At 52.0% G+C, this 14,071-nt stretch overlaps 5 protein-coding genes and 1 non-coding gene across 6 annotated transcripts; 3 read left to right on the forward strand and 3 right to left on the reverse strand.

The window, feature by feature from the left end:
- Positions 1-273: 273 nt before the first annotated feature.
- D7B24_003802 (uncharacterized protein) lies at positions 274-1,416 on the forward strand (the record flags this gene model as incomplete). Its single annotated transcript, XM_028637989.1, has 1 exon — positions 274-1,416. The coding sequence occupies one exon, from the start codon at positions 274-276 to the stop codon at positions 1,414-1,416; it is 1,143 nt and encodes a 380-aa protein (XP_028497140.1).
- Positions 1,417-1,860: 444 nt separating this feature from the next.
- Positions 1,861-2,370, reverse strand: D7B24_003803 (uncharacterized protein; the record flags this gene model as incomplete). The annotated part of the gene is made up of 1 exon (XM_028637990.1): positions 1,861-2,370. The coding sequence occupies one exon, from the start codon at positions 2,368-2,370 to the stop codon at positions 1,861-1,863; it is 510 nt and encodes a 169-aa protein (XP_028497141.1).
- A 1,135-nt stretch (positions 2,371-3,505) lies between these two features.
- Positions 3,506-4,177, reverse strand: D7B24_003804 (uncharacterized protein; the record flags this gene model as incomplete). Its single annotated transcript, XM_028637991.1, has 1 exon — positions 3,506-4,177. The coding sequence occupies one exon, from the start codon at positions 4,175-4,177 to the stop codon at positions 3,506-3,508; it is 672 nt and encodes a 223-aa protein (XP_028497142.1).
- Positions 4,178-9,469: 5,292 nt separating this feature from the next.
- Positions 9,470-9,566, forward strand: D7B24_003805. Its single transcript has one exon. It is a non-coding gene; the product is annotated as a tRNA-Leu (tRNA).
- A 363-nt stretch (positions 9,567-9,929) lies between these two features.
- D7B24_003806 (uncharacterized protein) lies at positions 9,930-12,053 on the reverse strand (the record flags this gene model as incomplete). Its single annotated transcript, XM_028637992.1, has 6 exons — positions 9,930-10,556; positions 10,615-10,994; positions 11,107-11,359; positions 11,415-11,577; positions 11,669-11,690; positions 12,035-12,053. The coding sequence occupies 6 exons, from the start codon at positions 12,051-12,053 to the stop codon at positions 9,930-9,932; spliced, it is 1,464 nt and encodes a 487-aa protein (XP_028497143.1).
- A 457-nt stretch (positions 12,054-12,510) lies between these two features.
- Positions 12,511-13,865, forward strand: D7B24_003807 (uncharacterized protein; the record flags this gene model as incomplete). Its single annotated transcript, XM_028637993.1, has 5 exons — positions 12,511-12,660; positions 12,726-13,095; positions 13,146-13,263; positions 13,324-13,388; positions 13,438-13,865. 5 exons carry the CDS (start codon positions 12,511-12,513, stop codon positions 13,863-13,865), a joined length of 1,131 nt encoding a protein of 376 aa, XP_028497144.1.
- Between the last annotated feature and the right edge of the window lie 206 nt (positions 13,866-14,071).

The following is a 14,071-nucleotide window of genomic DNA, read 5'->3' on the forward strand; positions in this document are numbered from 1 at the left end:
CCCTGCGGAGGTGGCCGATGCTCCACTGATAAGTCGGTCAGCTGCCAGCGTGTGGGGTGCAGGGGTGGTGCTCGGCAGTTTCCCCTACACCGATGACTTTCGGTAGGCATCGGTCAAGCGGAACGCGCTTGCCGTGGTACGCGTAGCTCAAAAGTGACTTCTCCCTCGATCAGTTGGCACAGAGGCTTTTTCAATCTCTGCTGCCATCGTACAACAATGTGAATGCATGCGCAATGATCATACCACTGTACGCTTTTTCCTTGGTTCACGATCATGAGCACGTCCGCCAATGTCGCGCCAAGCCAACCACGTCGATACGATGACCGCCAGGAACGCGTTTCTCGCTGGGCAACACAGCTCGACACGCACTCGTATCTTGTCTTTTTTGCGATATGGGGTACGCTCTCTAGACTTGGCTTACAGGCCTTGACCCATTACCCTGGAGCTCCCGTCTCGTTTGGTGTACTGTGGGCCAACATTGGTGGCAGCTTCATCTTCGGCTTCCTGGCTGAGGACACGAAGTTGTTCTACTCGCCTGTGGATGATCCGGTTGACGAGCAGGAGATGCCCTCACGCGAAACATACGCAGCTCCCAAGCCCGAGCTCGCATCAATGTCTGCTTCTGCAAGAAAGACGCACATGGCGAGGAAGAAGGCCATTCCGCTCTACGTCGGCCTTACCACCGGCTTCTGCGGTTCTTTCACCTCCTTCTCATCCTTCATTCGCGATATGTTCCTAGCTACCTCGAACGACCTCCCGTCTCCAGATCTGTCTACACCCCTGTCAAGGCATGGTGGCTACTCGTTCATGGCGCTTCTCGCGGTCCTCATCACCACACTAGGCCTCTCGCTGTCTGCTCTCATCGTAGGGAACCATGCAGCCAACGCCCTTCATCCCTGTACGCCGTCGCCTCCTCCAGGATTCACACGAAGATATTTAAACCCGCTCAGCATTCTTCTAGGCTGGGGCTCGTGGCTCGGTGCCATTCTGCTGGCTGTCTTCCCTCCATACAAGCACTGGCGCGGCCAAGCTCTCTTCGCCGTCGTTTTTGCGCCTCTCGGATGCATTGTGCGCTATCATCTCTCCCTTCTCCTCAACCCTCGCAATCCAGCCTTCCCCATCGGCACATTCTCAGCCAACATTTTGGGCACGGTGATCCTGGGCATGGGTTGGGATTTATTGCATGTGCCCCTGGGGGGCCTCGTCGGATGCCAGGTTCTTCTTGGCATCGATGATGGATTCTGCGGATGCTTGACGACAGTGTCGACGTGGGTGGCCGAGTTGGCTTCCCTGAGGAGGAGGCACGCCTACATCTACGGGTCGGTGAGCGTCGTGTCAGCCTTTGCGCTGATGGTGGCCATCATGGGTGGGATGCGGTGGAGTATTGGGTTCCAACCTCCGATGTGCAAGAACTGAGGTAGATATGGGTGGAGACTCGGGCATTCATCAAGAATTTTGACGACGAAAATCATTATGGACTGGCTATGCAGAACATTGCCTCCATCATCACGTTTCGACTCGTTACAGGCGGGTGAGCTCCTGACAGTGGATTTGCCGCCATTGGAAGAGATCCCGTATCGACAGGCAGCCTGGGAGAATCACAGGAGGCCAAGCAGTCCAGCCGCAACAGCCCGACCACGAGCGCCCAGGAGGCATTGGCACAAGTTGTCCAATATGCGTACACATTAGATTTGAGCAAAGGATCTCGACACAGGCGGCATCTCGGTGTACATTTCGAATCGATCCGTATCAGCAAAACGACGCATCGGACTTGATTAACTATACCGCTCAGAAAGAGAGTGAAGGCCGACAACAGTCTCAGGGCTCCTGCAAGGCCGCATAGAACCAGAAAACGTGCACCTAGCACTTGTACCATTCAATATGCACCTGCTGCTGCAGCGACACGGTCGCGTCGTCGTTTGTAATCATGCCAAACGCTTCGGGCTTCTCACTGTTGAGCGCGATGCGGTTGATGATATTGAGCGTGGCCTGCGACCCCCCGCACGGGGACCGCACGACGTCGCCGGCGGGCACAATATCCTGCTTGGTGTAGACCTGGCCGGCGGCCCAGGGCCCGCCGCCGCGGATGCTCGTCTGCGTTGTCGATGTTTTGGCGGCGTCGGCGCTGAAGTAGTAGGTCGAGAAGAAGTTGCCCGTGACGCCCGGGTCGAGCAGGGCGAAGCCGTGGTAAACGCTGTCCACGACGGCGAAGCTAAAGCCGGCGGGGTACTGCAAGTTGAGGTGGAGCTGGCAGTTCTTGGAGCGCTCGGTGTAGGAGGTGCCGGGCCCTATGTAGGTCTGGAACTGATCGAACCCAAAGGTGATGACCTGGGCCACGTGAGTAGGTGTTTCATGGTGGGGAGTTGACATAGCGGGGACTTGCGGTCTTGTCGCCCGACACTACGGACGTCACTGTTCCTTGCGGGCAGCCATTGCCAGAATGAGATGCCTTGCTGATGGCGATCTTGGCCTTGTCCAGGGCCTCAGTGGCGAGGACCAAGGTGGGGATGTAGAAGAGAATAGAGATGCGCATGGCGAAGGTGTAATCAGGGGTATCAAGAGAGGCGCTTTCGGTTAGATTTGAGAATATGATGAAGGGGGCCGTCCTTCTTTACGAATGTGGAGAGCGATCGACATGACCAGGGATTTTATACTCGGGAGACCCTTACTATCGGGAGAAGCATGCGTATACGACGTCCCGGAAAGGCAGGTTCATGGTGTGATAAAGCGCAATACAGATTGGGACGGGCCTTTTGAGCTGGGAATCGCGTCAGGCAGGCATCGAAAAGCGGGCGCCAAAGAATGGATGTTGAAGGTATCACTGGCAAAAACAATCGTCCATTGATACGGCGGATGTAGTGCTAGCCAAGACGTGCAAAGTGCCAGCTGGAAGAAGTCTCAGTATGTATTCATCCAAATGAGCCGCGATACAACGCTGGTGTGCCACTCGCCTAGATGGAACCATTCGCAGTGCCAGAACCAGCGGTTGGCGACGGGCAAATAGGCAAAACCCCAGCTGGAGAGGAATTTTCAAATGAGGGGGCATATGAGAATGGTCGGTGGGCTTGCATTTGACCCAAGAAACACAGTCAAAATTCGAATCAATCATGCCGAAATGGGCTCGTGCGGGAGCACTGGGGATGCTGTGCTGAATGCTACATTGAAGTTGCGCTGGTGTCACATGCTCTAGGTTTATCAGACGTGGTACAAGTAGCCGGGATGCAGGGTCTGAACGGGACCCTGCTGATCCAGAAGGGAACGGCAGCGGAATCTTTTGTTCCCAAAGTCGCGAGGCTCAGAGTAATCGAGGAGGAGTAAAAGACCAATGGTAGACACGACCCAAGTCGCAAACAGGAAGCCGGGGAGTTGTCCCCAACAATGCCAGTACAGTCGCATGGGCAATCGGTACCTTTGAGAACCAAATGAAGTAAAGAAGAAGACCTGTCTCCCAATTTCCTACTCTACATGATAGTCGTTGGCGAAACACTCAAAAGAAGAATGTGCTTCATAAAAGCTTGTGATCAGCCAGCAGCGTGACGTATTCGTCAATTTTACGCCGTCTCGTCTCTGGCCTCCTCGTAGTTTCGATGCGCCAGAGAAATTGATACCGCTGCGTTTTGTTCAGTGCCTCAAAGAACGATTTCGCTGAACTGTTCTTGAGCAGCGCCGCTTGGAAGTCCGCTGGCACCTGCATGCTGCTCGGCCCGGCGTAGGCGCGCTCCCACCGCCCATCTGCTTTTGCGGCGTCTATCTCAGCCTGCCCCGGCGCCCGCATTCGGCCCTCCTGGATGAGGACGGCCACCTTATCGACGTTGCGCTTGGACCACATGCTGTTCTTTCGACGCGGGGTGAAGCGCTGGAGGAAGTGCTCAGCGTCGTGGGTCTTGCGCTGGCCATCGATCCAGCCGTAACACAAGGCGGTGTCGAGAGCCTGATCATACGTGACGGTCGGCTTGGAGGCCGCCTTCTTGGCAATCTGCAGCCAGACGCCAGTGAGGTCCTGCGGGTTCGCGGCGAGCCATGTTTCCCACGCGACGGCGGTGTCGAAGAGGCGGATCGGTGGAGACTGAGGCGCTGCGGCGATCTTAGCCGCGCGTGAGCCCAGGGTGGCCTTCTTCGTGGCGGGCTCCGTCAGCTTAGACAGGGTGGCAGTTGTGGATCGCGTTCGTCGAGACATTGGGCATCATCAGCTCCTTCACACGGGAATTCGTATGAAGCCAAGTCTGGCGCGCCGTCGGAAAAGAGATGGTTGGTGGGTAGCTGACAGCTTCCCCCAACCACAAACGAGCTCTCATGTGACCGTATTCAGATAAGATAAGCCAACCTTGGACGACTGAGATGACTGGGTACGCGCGGACTCAGGCGAAGTACTAAGTCGCTAATCAGGTGCACACGAAGCATTCGAATCAGTAATCTCGGATTTCGCAAGTTACAGTCTGTCCGAAGATGGGTCCCACATGCTTTCTGCAATTGGGGCGCTTTAAAGCTACTGACTGACGACGTTACTCAGGTGTTTTACGTCTTTCGGACTGATCCCCGAGACAAGGCACTCTAGGATGCGACATGACAAGAGCCAATGCTGAGAATGTCGAAGACATGCTCATTAGTGTCAATAGACTGCATCCTCTGACTCGATTAGGCAAGCCAGTCGGCGATGTTGTAGTGTCATTCTAAATAAACGTGACTATGCCATTTTCGATGTTTCAGAGAAGGCGGAGAGCCCAGGATCAAAGCGAAAGCGAACGTCGGAGCCCGGAGTGGGAGCCGTTGACAAGGGTTCTTTTCGCCGTCTTCATGAACATTCTTCGTTGATTCAACCAGGGGGTTGGCAACGCCGAGAAGTCACTTGTCATTATCCTCTGTGATTCTCTTGACTATTCGACGAGTGCTGAACACCGGCTCACAATGTGAGATAGAAACATCATCTTCGAGAGGCATCGTGGGCTCGGTGCACGCTGAAAATACCCATGAAACTTTGCGCTGATGGTTGAGATCGACGGATGTAGATTGAACACTGTCGTATAAAAATCTGGCGGCTCCATTCAGTGAGAGAATGTCAGATCCAATAGCATTCCTTTGATTTGAAACATGGGCAAAACAATCGCCAGGTATGGATGCTAACCCTACTGAGGGATGCTGCGTAATCTCTTGCTCGGCCCCATCTCGTGCGGAAACGCCCATCCAGGTTCTAACTTGAACGAGCCTTAACAATAGAGAAACCAATAGGCTCAAGCTCTTGATGCCGCACACCACACCCTTGCGGCAAAGTTAAACCTTGAAGCCGCTGCCGCCGAACCACTTGAGCATTAATCTAGAACAGTTGGCCCGAGGCTTTGTTATGCATGCAAGACTCGGTGTCCGTTATGGGTGGTCAAGTAGCCCCTGCAGCTGATCGTGAGAGAACCGCCTGCCGGCCCAGTTGCTTGCCTTTGATACCAATGAATTGGCCACGAGATCCGGCGCTGATGACGAAGCTGCTTCCTTGACCTCCTTATTACGAAATGTTTGGTTGACAGAAGACGATAAAGGTCTGACATCATGTAGTGCTCCATGGGTATCCCAAGATCGATGCATGACCGGCTTGGATACACCCTTCAAGGGCACAGACAGGGGATACCGGCATTTCTGTGTTAAACCAAATGGGGTTTGGGGATGAGGCCCATTCGTCAACCACATAGTCAAGTAAAATGAATGGCGTTCAAGAGTGCTGATTCGTGTCCACTTCGGCATGTCAGCAACTTACCGCCGACCTAACCGGTGTGTCGTCGCCGACGTGGGAAACCCCCATGCGAAATGATCACCAACTTGTTCCCGAGGCACCAATCGACATTGTAATGATATCACCTAAGTCTGGTCCGGGACAACAACAAAGCCCGGCCGTAAATCTCAGCCCTTCAGCATGCGGAGAAGTTCACATCAATTTCCAATCCGCCAAAACGGCACCAAAGGTGGGGTCATTGTCTGCGGCTGTCGGTATCCGGATAGGACGGCGACGACCTGGAGTAGTGAAGATGCCTTTTTCTTACTTTGAGGTATCGAGTTGCCAGCTTCCTTCACAAGCTGGCTGTTACAGCGTAACATCTTTCTCAGAGGTACAAAGTCAATTTTTTGGATGTACCTCAACAACGACACTATAGACGTTTTGTGCCCTTCGGCACTTGCCGACCAGTGCAGGACGACGAAGCGCAAGCTTCCCATTGCTTCCTCCGAGAGATGGGCTTAGATTGTCTTGGACTGGAGCGAGACCCGAGTCAAGTTCCTCCTCGCTAGTCGCTTGTTCCGTATCTCACCCGTATCGAGTTGCATCTGATGAATGATGACCGTTTTGGGGATAAAAAGACTATCGAGTTTAGGCCGTTGTGTTAGAACATCATGAAGGCCCATCTGCGCACCAGCATGGTTATCTAGCCGTGACAGAACTGCTGTGCTAAAGAGGTTTCTTATACAGGTATAATGACTCGGCCGGCGTAAGCTCTCAAACCTGTACAGGAGCATTGTTGATCTACATTGATCCGAAGAGGACTGGCTGGCGCGATCTAGCATTTTTACCAATCGCCCCTGTATGAATCACCTGTTTGAGCCGTGCGAGCTTTTGATAACTCATTCTTCGAATAATGTCCCAAAAGTAACATCGTCCTTGGGAGCCCAGCTCTTTCCAGCTTGCTGCAGGTCAGGTCGGAGTTTTCCGAGAGGAAGATCAAGGATCTCTGTGGTAGGGGTGCTACCGTACTGCAGCTCGGCCTGAAGTAGCCCGAAAAGGAATTATGTGTGCCTTACTCGCTGATGGGAAGTTGAGATATCATAGCAAGAGCGGCAAGATCTAGTAAAGCATCGTCAAACAACAAGATCGATGTACATGTGAGCTGATATGGTGCTCACGTCACGTCGTTTACATTATTTTCAGAGTCAGTGCACTGAACCGTTTATCCTGTTCAGAAAGGTTAACGATAGTAGCAGGCCTAGTTGAAATACGAAGAGAAAACAATGACCGAGGGAACCTGGGTGAAGATCCATCTCGTTAACCCCCACGACGACAACTGAGAACTCAATGTAACTGTCACTCACGCAGCCTCCGTTGGGGTTTAGACTGCCACCCAGCTTGAATGTAGCTTTTCGTGTTTGACAGAGAAAGGAAAGGGGGAAAGGCATGATTCGCCAGCGGCACGTCTTTGCGAGCGCACGAAATCGAATGTACGATCATAGGATGCCTGATTCGCGCCGTGCTTCCGGCACGTTCAGACGGCATGTATTAGGTTCTCTGTAGGCGACCTACGACAGGGGGCAGGACTCGTGTTGCTGCAAGGAATCGCAGTCTTTCGACAAAGTGCCGTCTCAAGACGTCTACCGAAGGCCACTGACTGGTCTATAAAAGGCGACGCAACCAACGTGCTGTTCTGGGTCACGCTGTAACCATCATCATTCTCCTCTCTCAATAGATCTTCATCATCAACCACTTCCTCAACCAAGAGACGTAAGTTCAAACACCGGTCATTAAGCCGTTGCAAAATTGACCGTTACGACAGATCATGAAGCTCATCACGGCGGCACTTGCGTTAGCTGTACTGGCTCCGTCTATTGATGCTGCTAAAATCCATGTTTCCACCAGCGATCGCTTGATCGAAGTCGGCAACCTTGACCTTTTCGCCACAACCTGGAAGGCAATTTATGAGGATCCCACCAATTTGCACCAAGTCTCAATCAGGGATGAAGAATTTTCAACTCAGAGCAAGCGTTGCCACTTTGACGATGACCCGGATCACAAAGTCACCGTATCAATTATCGGCAAGTGGAACGATGTCGACGGCAAGCACCTTCAAGTCCGAGATGCCATGGTCGAAGCTGCTTGGGAAACGGTCAAGAGAATCGCCGAAAAACACCAATATGAAGTTTACGTGGAATGCTGCGCCGACACTATTGCCGTGAACTGCAACAAATTTGGCGCGGCATGCGCGGATCGTGTTTGCAAATGTCCTGGAGAGGGAAGGTCCGCTAAATGCAACAAACTCCGACACGGACACCAAGTACCTGCGCTTATCTACGTCACTGCCGACACTGACGGATCGAACACTCAAAACAACGAAATCTTGATTGAGTTCTCATCCGAGGCCGTGGAGAGTAAAGGAGGTTGCGGTGCTCTTGACGACATTATTCAAGTTTTCAAGGGCTGGATTTTCCCTCCCGTGATTGCAGATGTTGTTGGAATGGGTATTGACCTTGGTTGTGGCAAATAAGTTTCTCGTCAGGCTTGGCAGAGAATAAATGACCCGTCCAGCGGGTAAAGCAGATCTCCTACGGTTGCTATACATGTGTCCATCAGAAAGGAATGATGCGACCACGCCGCCCACAATTCTCAGGACGTCCAGCGCTGCTAGCCTTTGAGGCAGCTTTCTTTTCTCCGAAGCAATCTAAGTATTGCTCTGCTTCTTACTTTCTTACTTAGGTACCTTAGCTTACGAGTCCCTTCCTTAGAGTCAGGGCATGACCAGATTGGCACGAGGCTCGATAGGTTGATAGACATCTGACGAAGTTTAAGGTTCTTTTTCCACCTTGATGTATAATCTTGGTTAACATTCATATGTTTGTCAAGCATCTCAGGTTGTAATTCAAGCCTAGGTCTTATGTCCGTTGAATTTACAGCAATTCGTGCCTTGTTATAGGCAATGAACGTGAGAAGGCCTCGCTCGTTCACATGTATTATTGTTTCGGAAATTGACGTCCGGCCATCTGCTTTTTTCTATTACCTTACTATGTAAGCTATGATCTCCTTTTCTCGTGCCTCTTCGGACATTACCCACGACCTTGGCCTCCCAGAGAGACTTAACCTCCCGCTATACAATGACTAAAGTACCTGTTCCTAGCCTTTGAGAGGGCGAAAATGATGGGCGTCGCTGCCTGTAGCATCCTTTATCAAGGTCGCCGGCCGATGTGTGTCAACGCTTGCCAGCATCGTAACCTCAGATTACCGTCATATGATATACAACGTCTTGTCGCTACAGTTCATCCTAGCTGTGCAGAGATGCGAACATATGGATTAGGTCTCTGACCTTCGTGCTAGAGCTTCCTCTAACCTACTGCCATAAGTATAGTGTGGGATAATGTTCATGCTTGGCCAGGTCGCATCGACTCTGTAGATTTAATGTACCCATCAATGGAATGAGCGTGCCATCTCCAAGCTACGACAATTACGTTTACCGCTCATTATGTAATGTGGTTCACGCTTATCACAAGGTTGGATCTGCCGACCCTCTGAAAGAAGTGAGCGCGTCCAGACGTGCACAGCTCTAACACAAGAGAACTTCGCCGGCATTCATTGGCACATCGGCCAAGGCCAGCGCTCTACAATAGCCTTCCATGGGACAGCTCATGGAGCCATTGCCGCATCCTACAAGGTGAAACGAGGTGAAGCTCTCATCGCGCCCCGCAACCTACTCCATGAACCCACCTGTCAGCGCCGCTTTCATCAATCCCCGGTGAGGTGGCCGAGTTGGTTATGGCGCCAGGTTAAGGTCTCCTTAACAGATTTCCTGGTGGGGCAACCCGCGCGAGTTCGAGTCTCGTCCTCATCATATGCCTTTTTGCCGTTCGGTGTCTTGATCCGTTTCTTTCGAATGTCGTTGGGAAAAGGTATTTTATTGGACTGAAAAAAAAACTTCAGGGCGGGATGTTGAGTTACGCACGATTAGGTAAGTCGACGACTGTCATCCATGTTGCCAGTGTGAGTACCTACATGGCAAATCTTTCCCTCTTACTGGCAAAGACAAGATGCTTGATCGTCTATTGAACTAATCTGGGGACTGAATACTAGGCAGACTGCACACTGTATGTTTCATGGGAAAGTAGGCTGATCTCTGGTATTCGTCGTGTTTCGTTTTCTGCTCCTCGTCTTCTGCGTTCCCTGACTTCGATTGAGCTTGGAATGCACGCTGCCTTCATGATGCTGACAACGGCCTTCGCCTCATCCTGACCCGCAAGCCTTCTTGTCGTGGGAACCAACTGCAAATAACCTTCCAGTCTGCCTTTTCCGACAACTCTATGTCGTACAGCGTAATGAGCGTAGTCAGAACCTTGTAGGACTGGAACAACCCCAGGTTCTTGCCGATGCAGCTTCTGCTTCCGCCCCCAAAGGACAAGTCCGCCTTGTTCATCAGGATCAGGCGTGACTGGAAGGAGTCTTCCGTTTCGCCTCCAGCCTCGTCCCTCAACCAGCGCTCTGGCCGGAACGCGTCGGCATTAGCGCCAAAGACCGATTGGTTCCGATTCGTGATATAAGGGCTCATCCCGATGATAGTTCCCCCAGGCAGATAGTCGCCGTTCGGTAGCGTGAACCCGCCAGCCGGGACGTAGCGTTCCATAGACATAGAGACGCCTGGCAAAATGCGGAGCGCTTCGCGCACGACAGCATCGACGTAAGGAATGGCGCGGACTTCTTTGTATGCCGGTGGAACCATTCCGCGCTCTTGGAAACGCTTCGCACGAATTTCGCCGTTGAGCCGAGACCAGACTTTGGGATCGCTGAGGGAGAAGTATAGAGCGCTTCGGATGGTGATCGCTGTAGTCTGGAAGAGCAAGTAAGACATTATTAGGAAGATCAACAGTAGCAAATAATCGACTTACATCGCTTCCTGCGATCATATTGACCATGAGCCAGGAAATGATCTGAGGGTCACTGACGTTTTCAGGCTCGTCATTCTTGGCGGCAATGAAGTGATCGAGAAAGTCGGGAATGTCCGGGTTGTGGTATTCCTTGTCTGCACCAGTGTAGCGGTCTTGCAAGCGTTGGATCGAGATGCCAGTGGAAGTATTGAATCCGGGTGGCCCGACACGGTAAACGGGATTCTTATCGAAAACTCGGTCGAGGAACGGCATGGCTCCGACGACGACAAAATAGTCCTGTGCTTTGTCGGCAGCATGGAGAACGCCGTCGAAATCGAAGCCTTTATCCAAATAACCGAATGGCTTGGAGAACGTCACAGCACCAGTCACATCCCAGGTATCTGCGTTTGATCAGTACGCGAGGTAAATACAACGCTTCATTCAATTTATTCCCGAAGGGAGGGGGGGGGGGGGGAGACCTCGCTCGTAGAATATATGGCGGGGCTTTCTTACAGAATAGAATCCACTGGCCAAGGTCGAACTCCCGCTTGTCGTCTGGAACATTGATGAACCGTCTCTCCAGGTCTTGGCAGAACTTCTCCATGACTGAGTCAATATGAGGCTCGAGCGCGGCAGTGGCAGACGGGGAGTAGAATTTGGCAATTGGCTTTCTCTCCTTTGCGTGCTGTTTTGAATCGGTCTGGCTGAACAGGTTGAGGACGATCTGATTATTGACAAGCGCGCTACTTCCATGGTACCAGGGAGTCTACGTCGACAATGGGTTAGCATCGCGTTGGCGAAATTTCTCCCCGGTGACTGACCTTATGCCAATTCCCCTTCGTGCTGAAAACCGTCTGGATAATCTCTGGTATGTCAACATCAATGATGTATGGTGTGATACGGACAATGGGGCCGTGTTTCTTGTGCAATCTTTCTAGCTGTAGCTGAGAGTTGCCTGTCCAATTCCAGTACATGTACCAGAGCCTGGTCCATCCTGGAGTCCGACCAGGACGTTAGAATTAATTCTTATGGACTTCTGCCCTCATCGATGTTTGATTGGAGGCGCGTGACTCACGTGCGAGAAATGGTCCTGGGTACTTTTTAAGAGGCGAATAAAGCTCCTCATATAAACACCACAATAGAAAGGTGGTAGCTGGTATCAAGAAGAGTATCGTGAATGATGACTTCTCTGCTACTACCCCTGTTAGTGGAGGAGCGCTTTCGAGGATAACACCACTGGAGTTGTCCGTCATCTTCACGCAGCCTGACCAAACAGGCGGTGGACCGGTCAGTAGCAAATGTCGAGGGACAAGTAGTGCGACAGCGGTTTCAGTGAGAAAGAGAGATCCCCGCAGTATAAGAACTGGGTGGCACCAAAGATCCAGAAAGGTGGATAACCGGAACGTTGGTCTAGGAAGGCCGTCGCGGGGGATAGACGCACACGACAGGGTTCGGAACATGGGGCGATGCGGCCCGGCCTTGGGATTTTCTGTCACGGCCAACGTGATGCACATCGATCAGGGGTATATCGACCAACACTGCACAACGAAAGCTCGGCATCCCACTTTTCTCGACCACTCGCATCTTCCGACAGAGGTCCATTGTGAATCATCAGGCCACTCTTGATTTTCGCGTCAGCCGGGGAACCAGAGTAGGAAGGAAGCTAGGCCCGGGCCCTTCCCAGGATCCTGGACGCACAGCCTGGAGTATTTCGGTGTAGATGATGGCCAGGCAATGAAGAGAGTTCTGGAGAGGGGGTTTGTAGACTCATCTTTTGTCATAGGAAAGATTTAAACCAGATGCTTGATATTGAGGGTGTTCATTCTGCCCGACGCATATCCCAAGCGACTTTTTCACCGTACGTTTGCCTTTTAGAAGACAAATCGCCATTGGAATACACAGGAGACTTTCACAACCATGACGGGTAGTGAGAAAGGACAGGCGGCCTTGGCCGTCATGTGGACCCTGACAGCCATTACACTTGTCTTCTTGTGTCTCCGTCTCGTGACGAGATACTTCATCATTGATCAGCTCGGCTTCGACGATTACACTTACGTTGTAGCGGCGGTGAGCTAGGCTCTGGAGACCCACGACGCTCGTAGCTGCTGCTGACTTTTGAATCTGTTTCTTAGATCTTATTGGTTCTGTACACAACCTTTACGCACGTGGCAGAAGGATACGGATTTGGTCGTTCGATTTACGGCCTCGAAATCAAAGATGCGACAGCTGCGATCAAGTGGGAAATGGTCGGGCAGTCATTTTCGATCATTGGCATGGCCGTGTCCAAGATATCCCTCGGATTATTCCTCCTTCGACTGACAGTGGTTCACTGGCACCGAGTGGCGATTTGGACCGTAATGGGTGTTCTTCTCGCCGACTCAATCGCAACAGTCATCTCGTTTTGGTTTCAGTGCAATCCACCGAGGGCAATATTCGACCTGGAGTTACGTCCAACGGCCAAATGCGACTGGGACATCACTCCCGTGGCCGTCACTCTGGGTGGTAAGTTATCCGATCTCGGTGACAGCGAGTCGCAAGTCTAACGCTGCTAGTCTGTTGCGTCATCTCCGACTTCTTCTTTGCTGCTTTCCCAACGTTGATCGTATGGGACTTGAAGATGAAAAGAAAAGAGAAGATATTCATCGCGGTCAGTATGGGTTTGGGTGTTATGTAAGGCCTCCCACTAGAACAATTGTTGTTGGCCAGCCTCGCTAACTGATGCCCACTCAGTGCTGCTGCTGCAGGTATCGTCAGAACATACGAGGTAGCGACTGGGTTTACGGAAAACTACACCGGTAAGAACGTACTCTTCGCGATTTGGGAATCATACTGATGACGCAACAGAGGACACAGTCCCCCTCATCGTATGGTCGTGCGCCGAGCAATCCGTCACCATGATATGTATCGGCATTCCGCTCCTGCGACCCCTTTACCGACACGTGTTGAAGCGCGACAATCTATCTACGTCGTCAAAAGCACAATATCACAAGTACAGCGAGGGAACGGATAAGGAGAGCTACAAGATGCGTGGGATCTCGAAGAAAGAAAGAGCAGAGGGCAGCACGGGCGGCAAAGAGGCAAGCAATGCCAGCTTGGGTCTTGACAGCCAGACTGTGACGGACATTGGGGCTTTGAACAACAATAGCAGCAACGAACACATACTCGGCATTGACACCATACGAAATTCGAGCGACGCTGGTTCGTCGGGCAATCGCCTCAACCGGGGGATACGGGTCAAAGAGGATGTCCAGGTCGAGTGGAGCAATCGGTGACGGAGATGTGACGAAGAGGGCATGATTTGCATCCGGCCGCTGATGGGGAGCGGATGATTGTTTGGTACAGCATGGGTGCTGCAATATCGATGACATGGATGTTACGCAACTGCGTAGTTCATTAGAAGAGCATCCAAGACAATCTCACCCGAAGGTCATGTTTTCCAAGCCGTCATGTCGTAACACCTTCTGATTCTTCATAGAAC

Source organism: Verticillium nonalfalfae (genome assembly GCF_003724135.2).
Source record: "Verticillium nonalfalfae strain VnAa140/NRRL 66861 chromosome Unknown scaffold_21, whole genome shotgun sequence".
NCBI classification, from domain to species: Eukaryota; Fungi; Ascomycota; class Sordariomycetes; order Glomerellales; family Plectosphaerellaceae; genus Verticillium; species Verticillium nonalfalfae.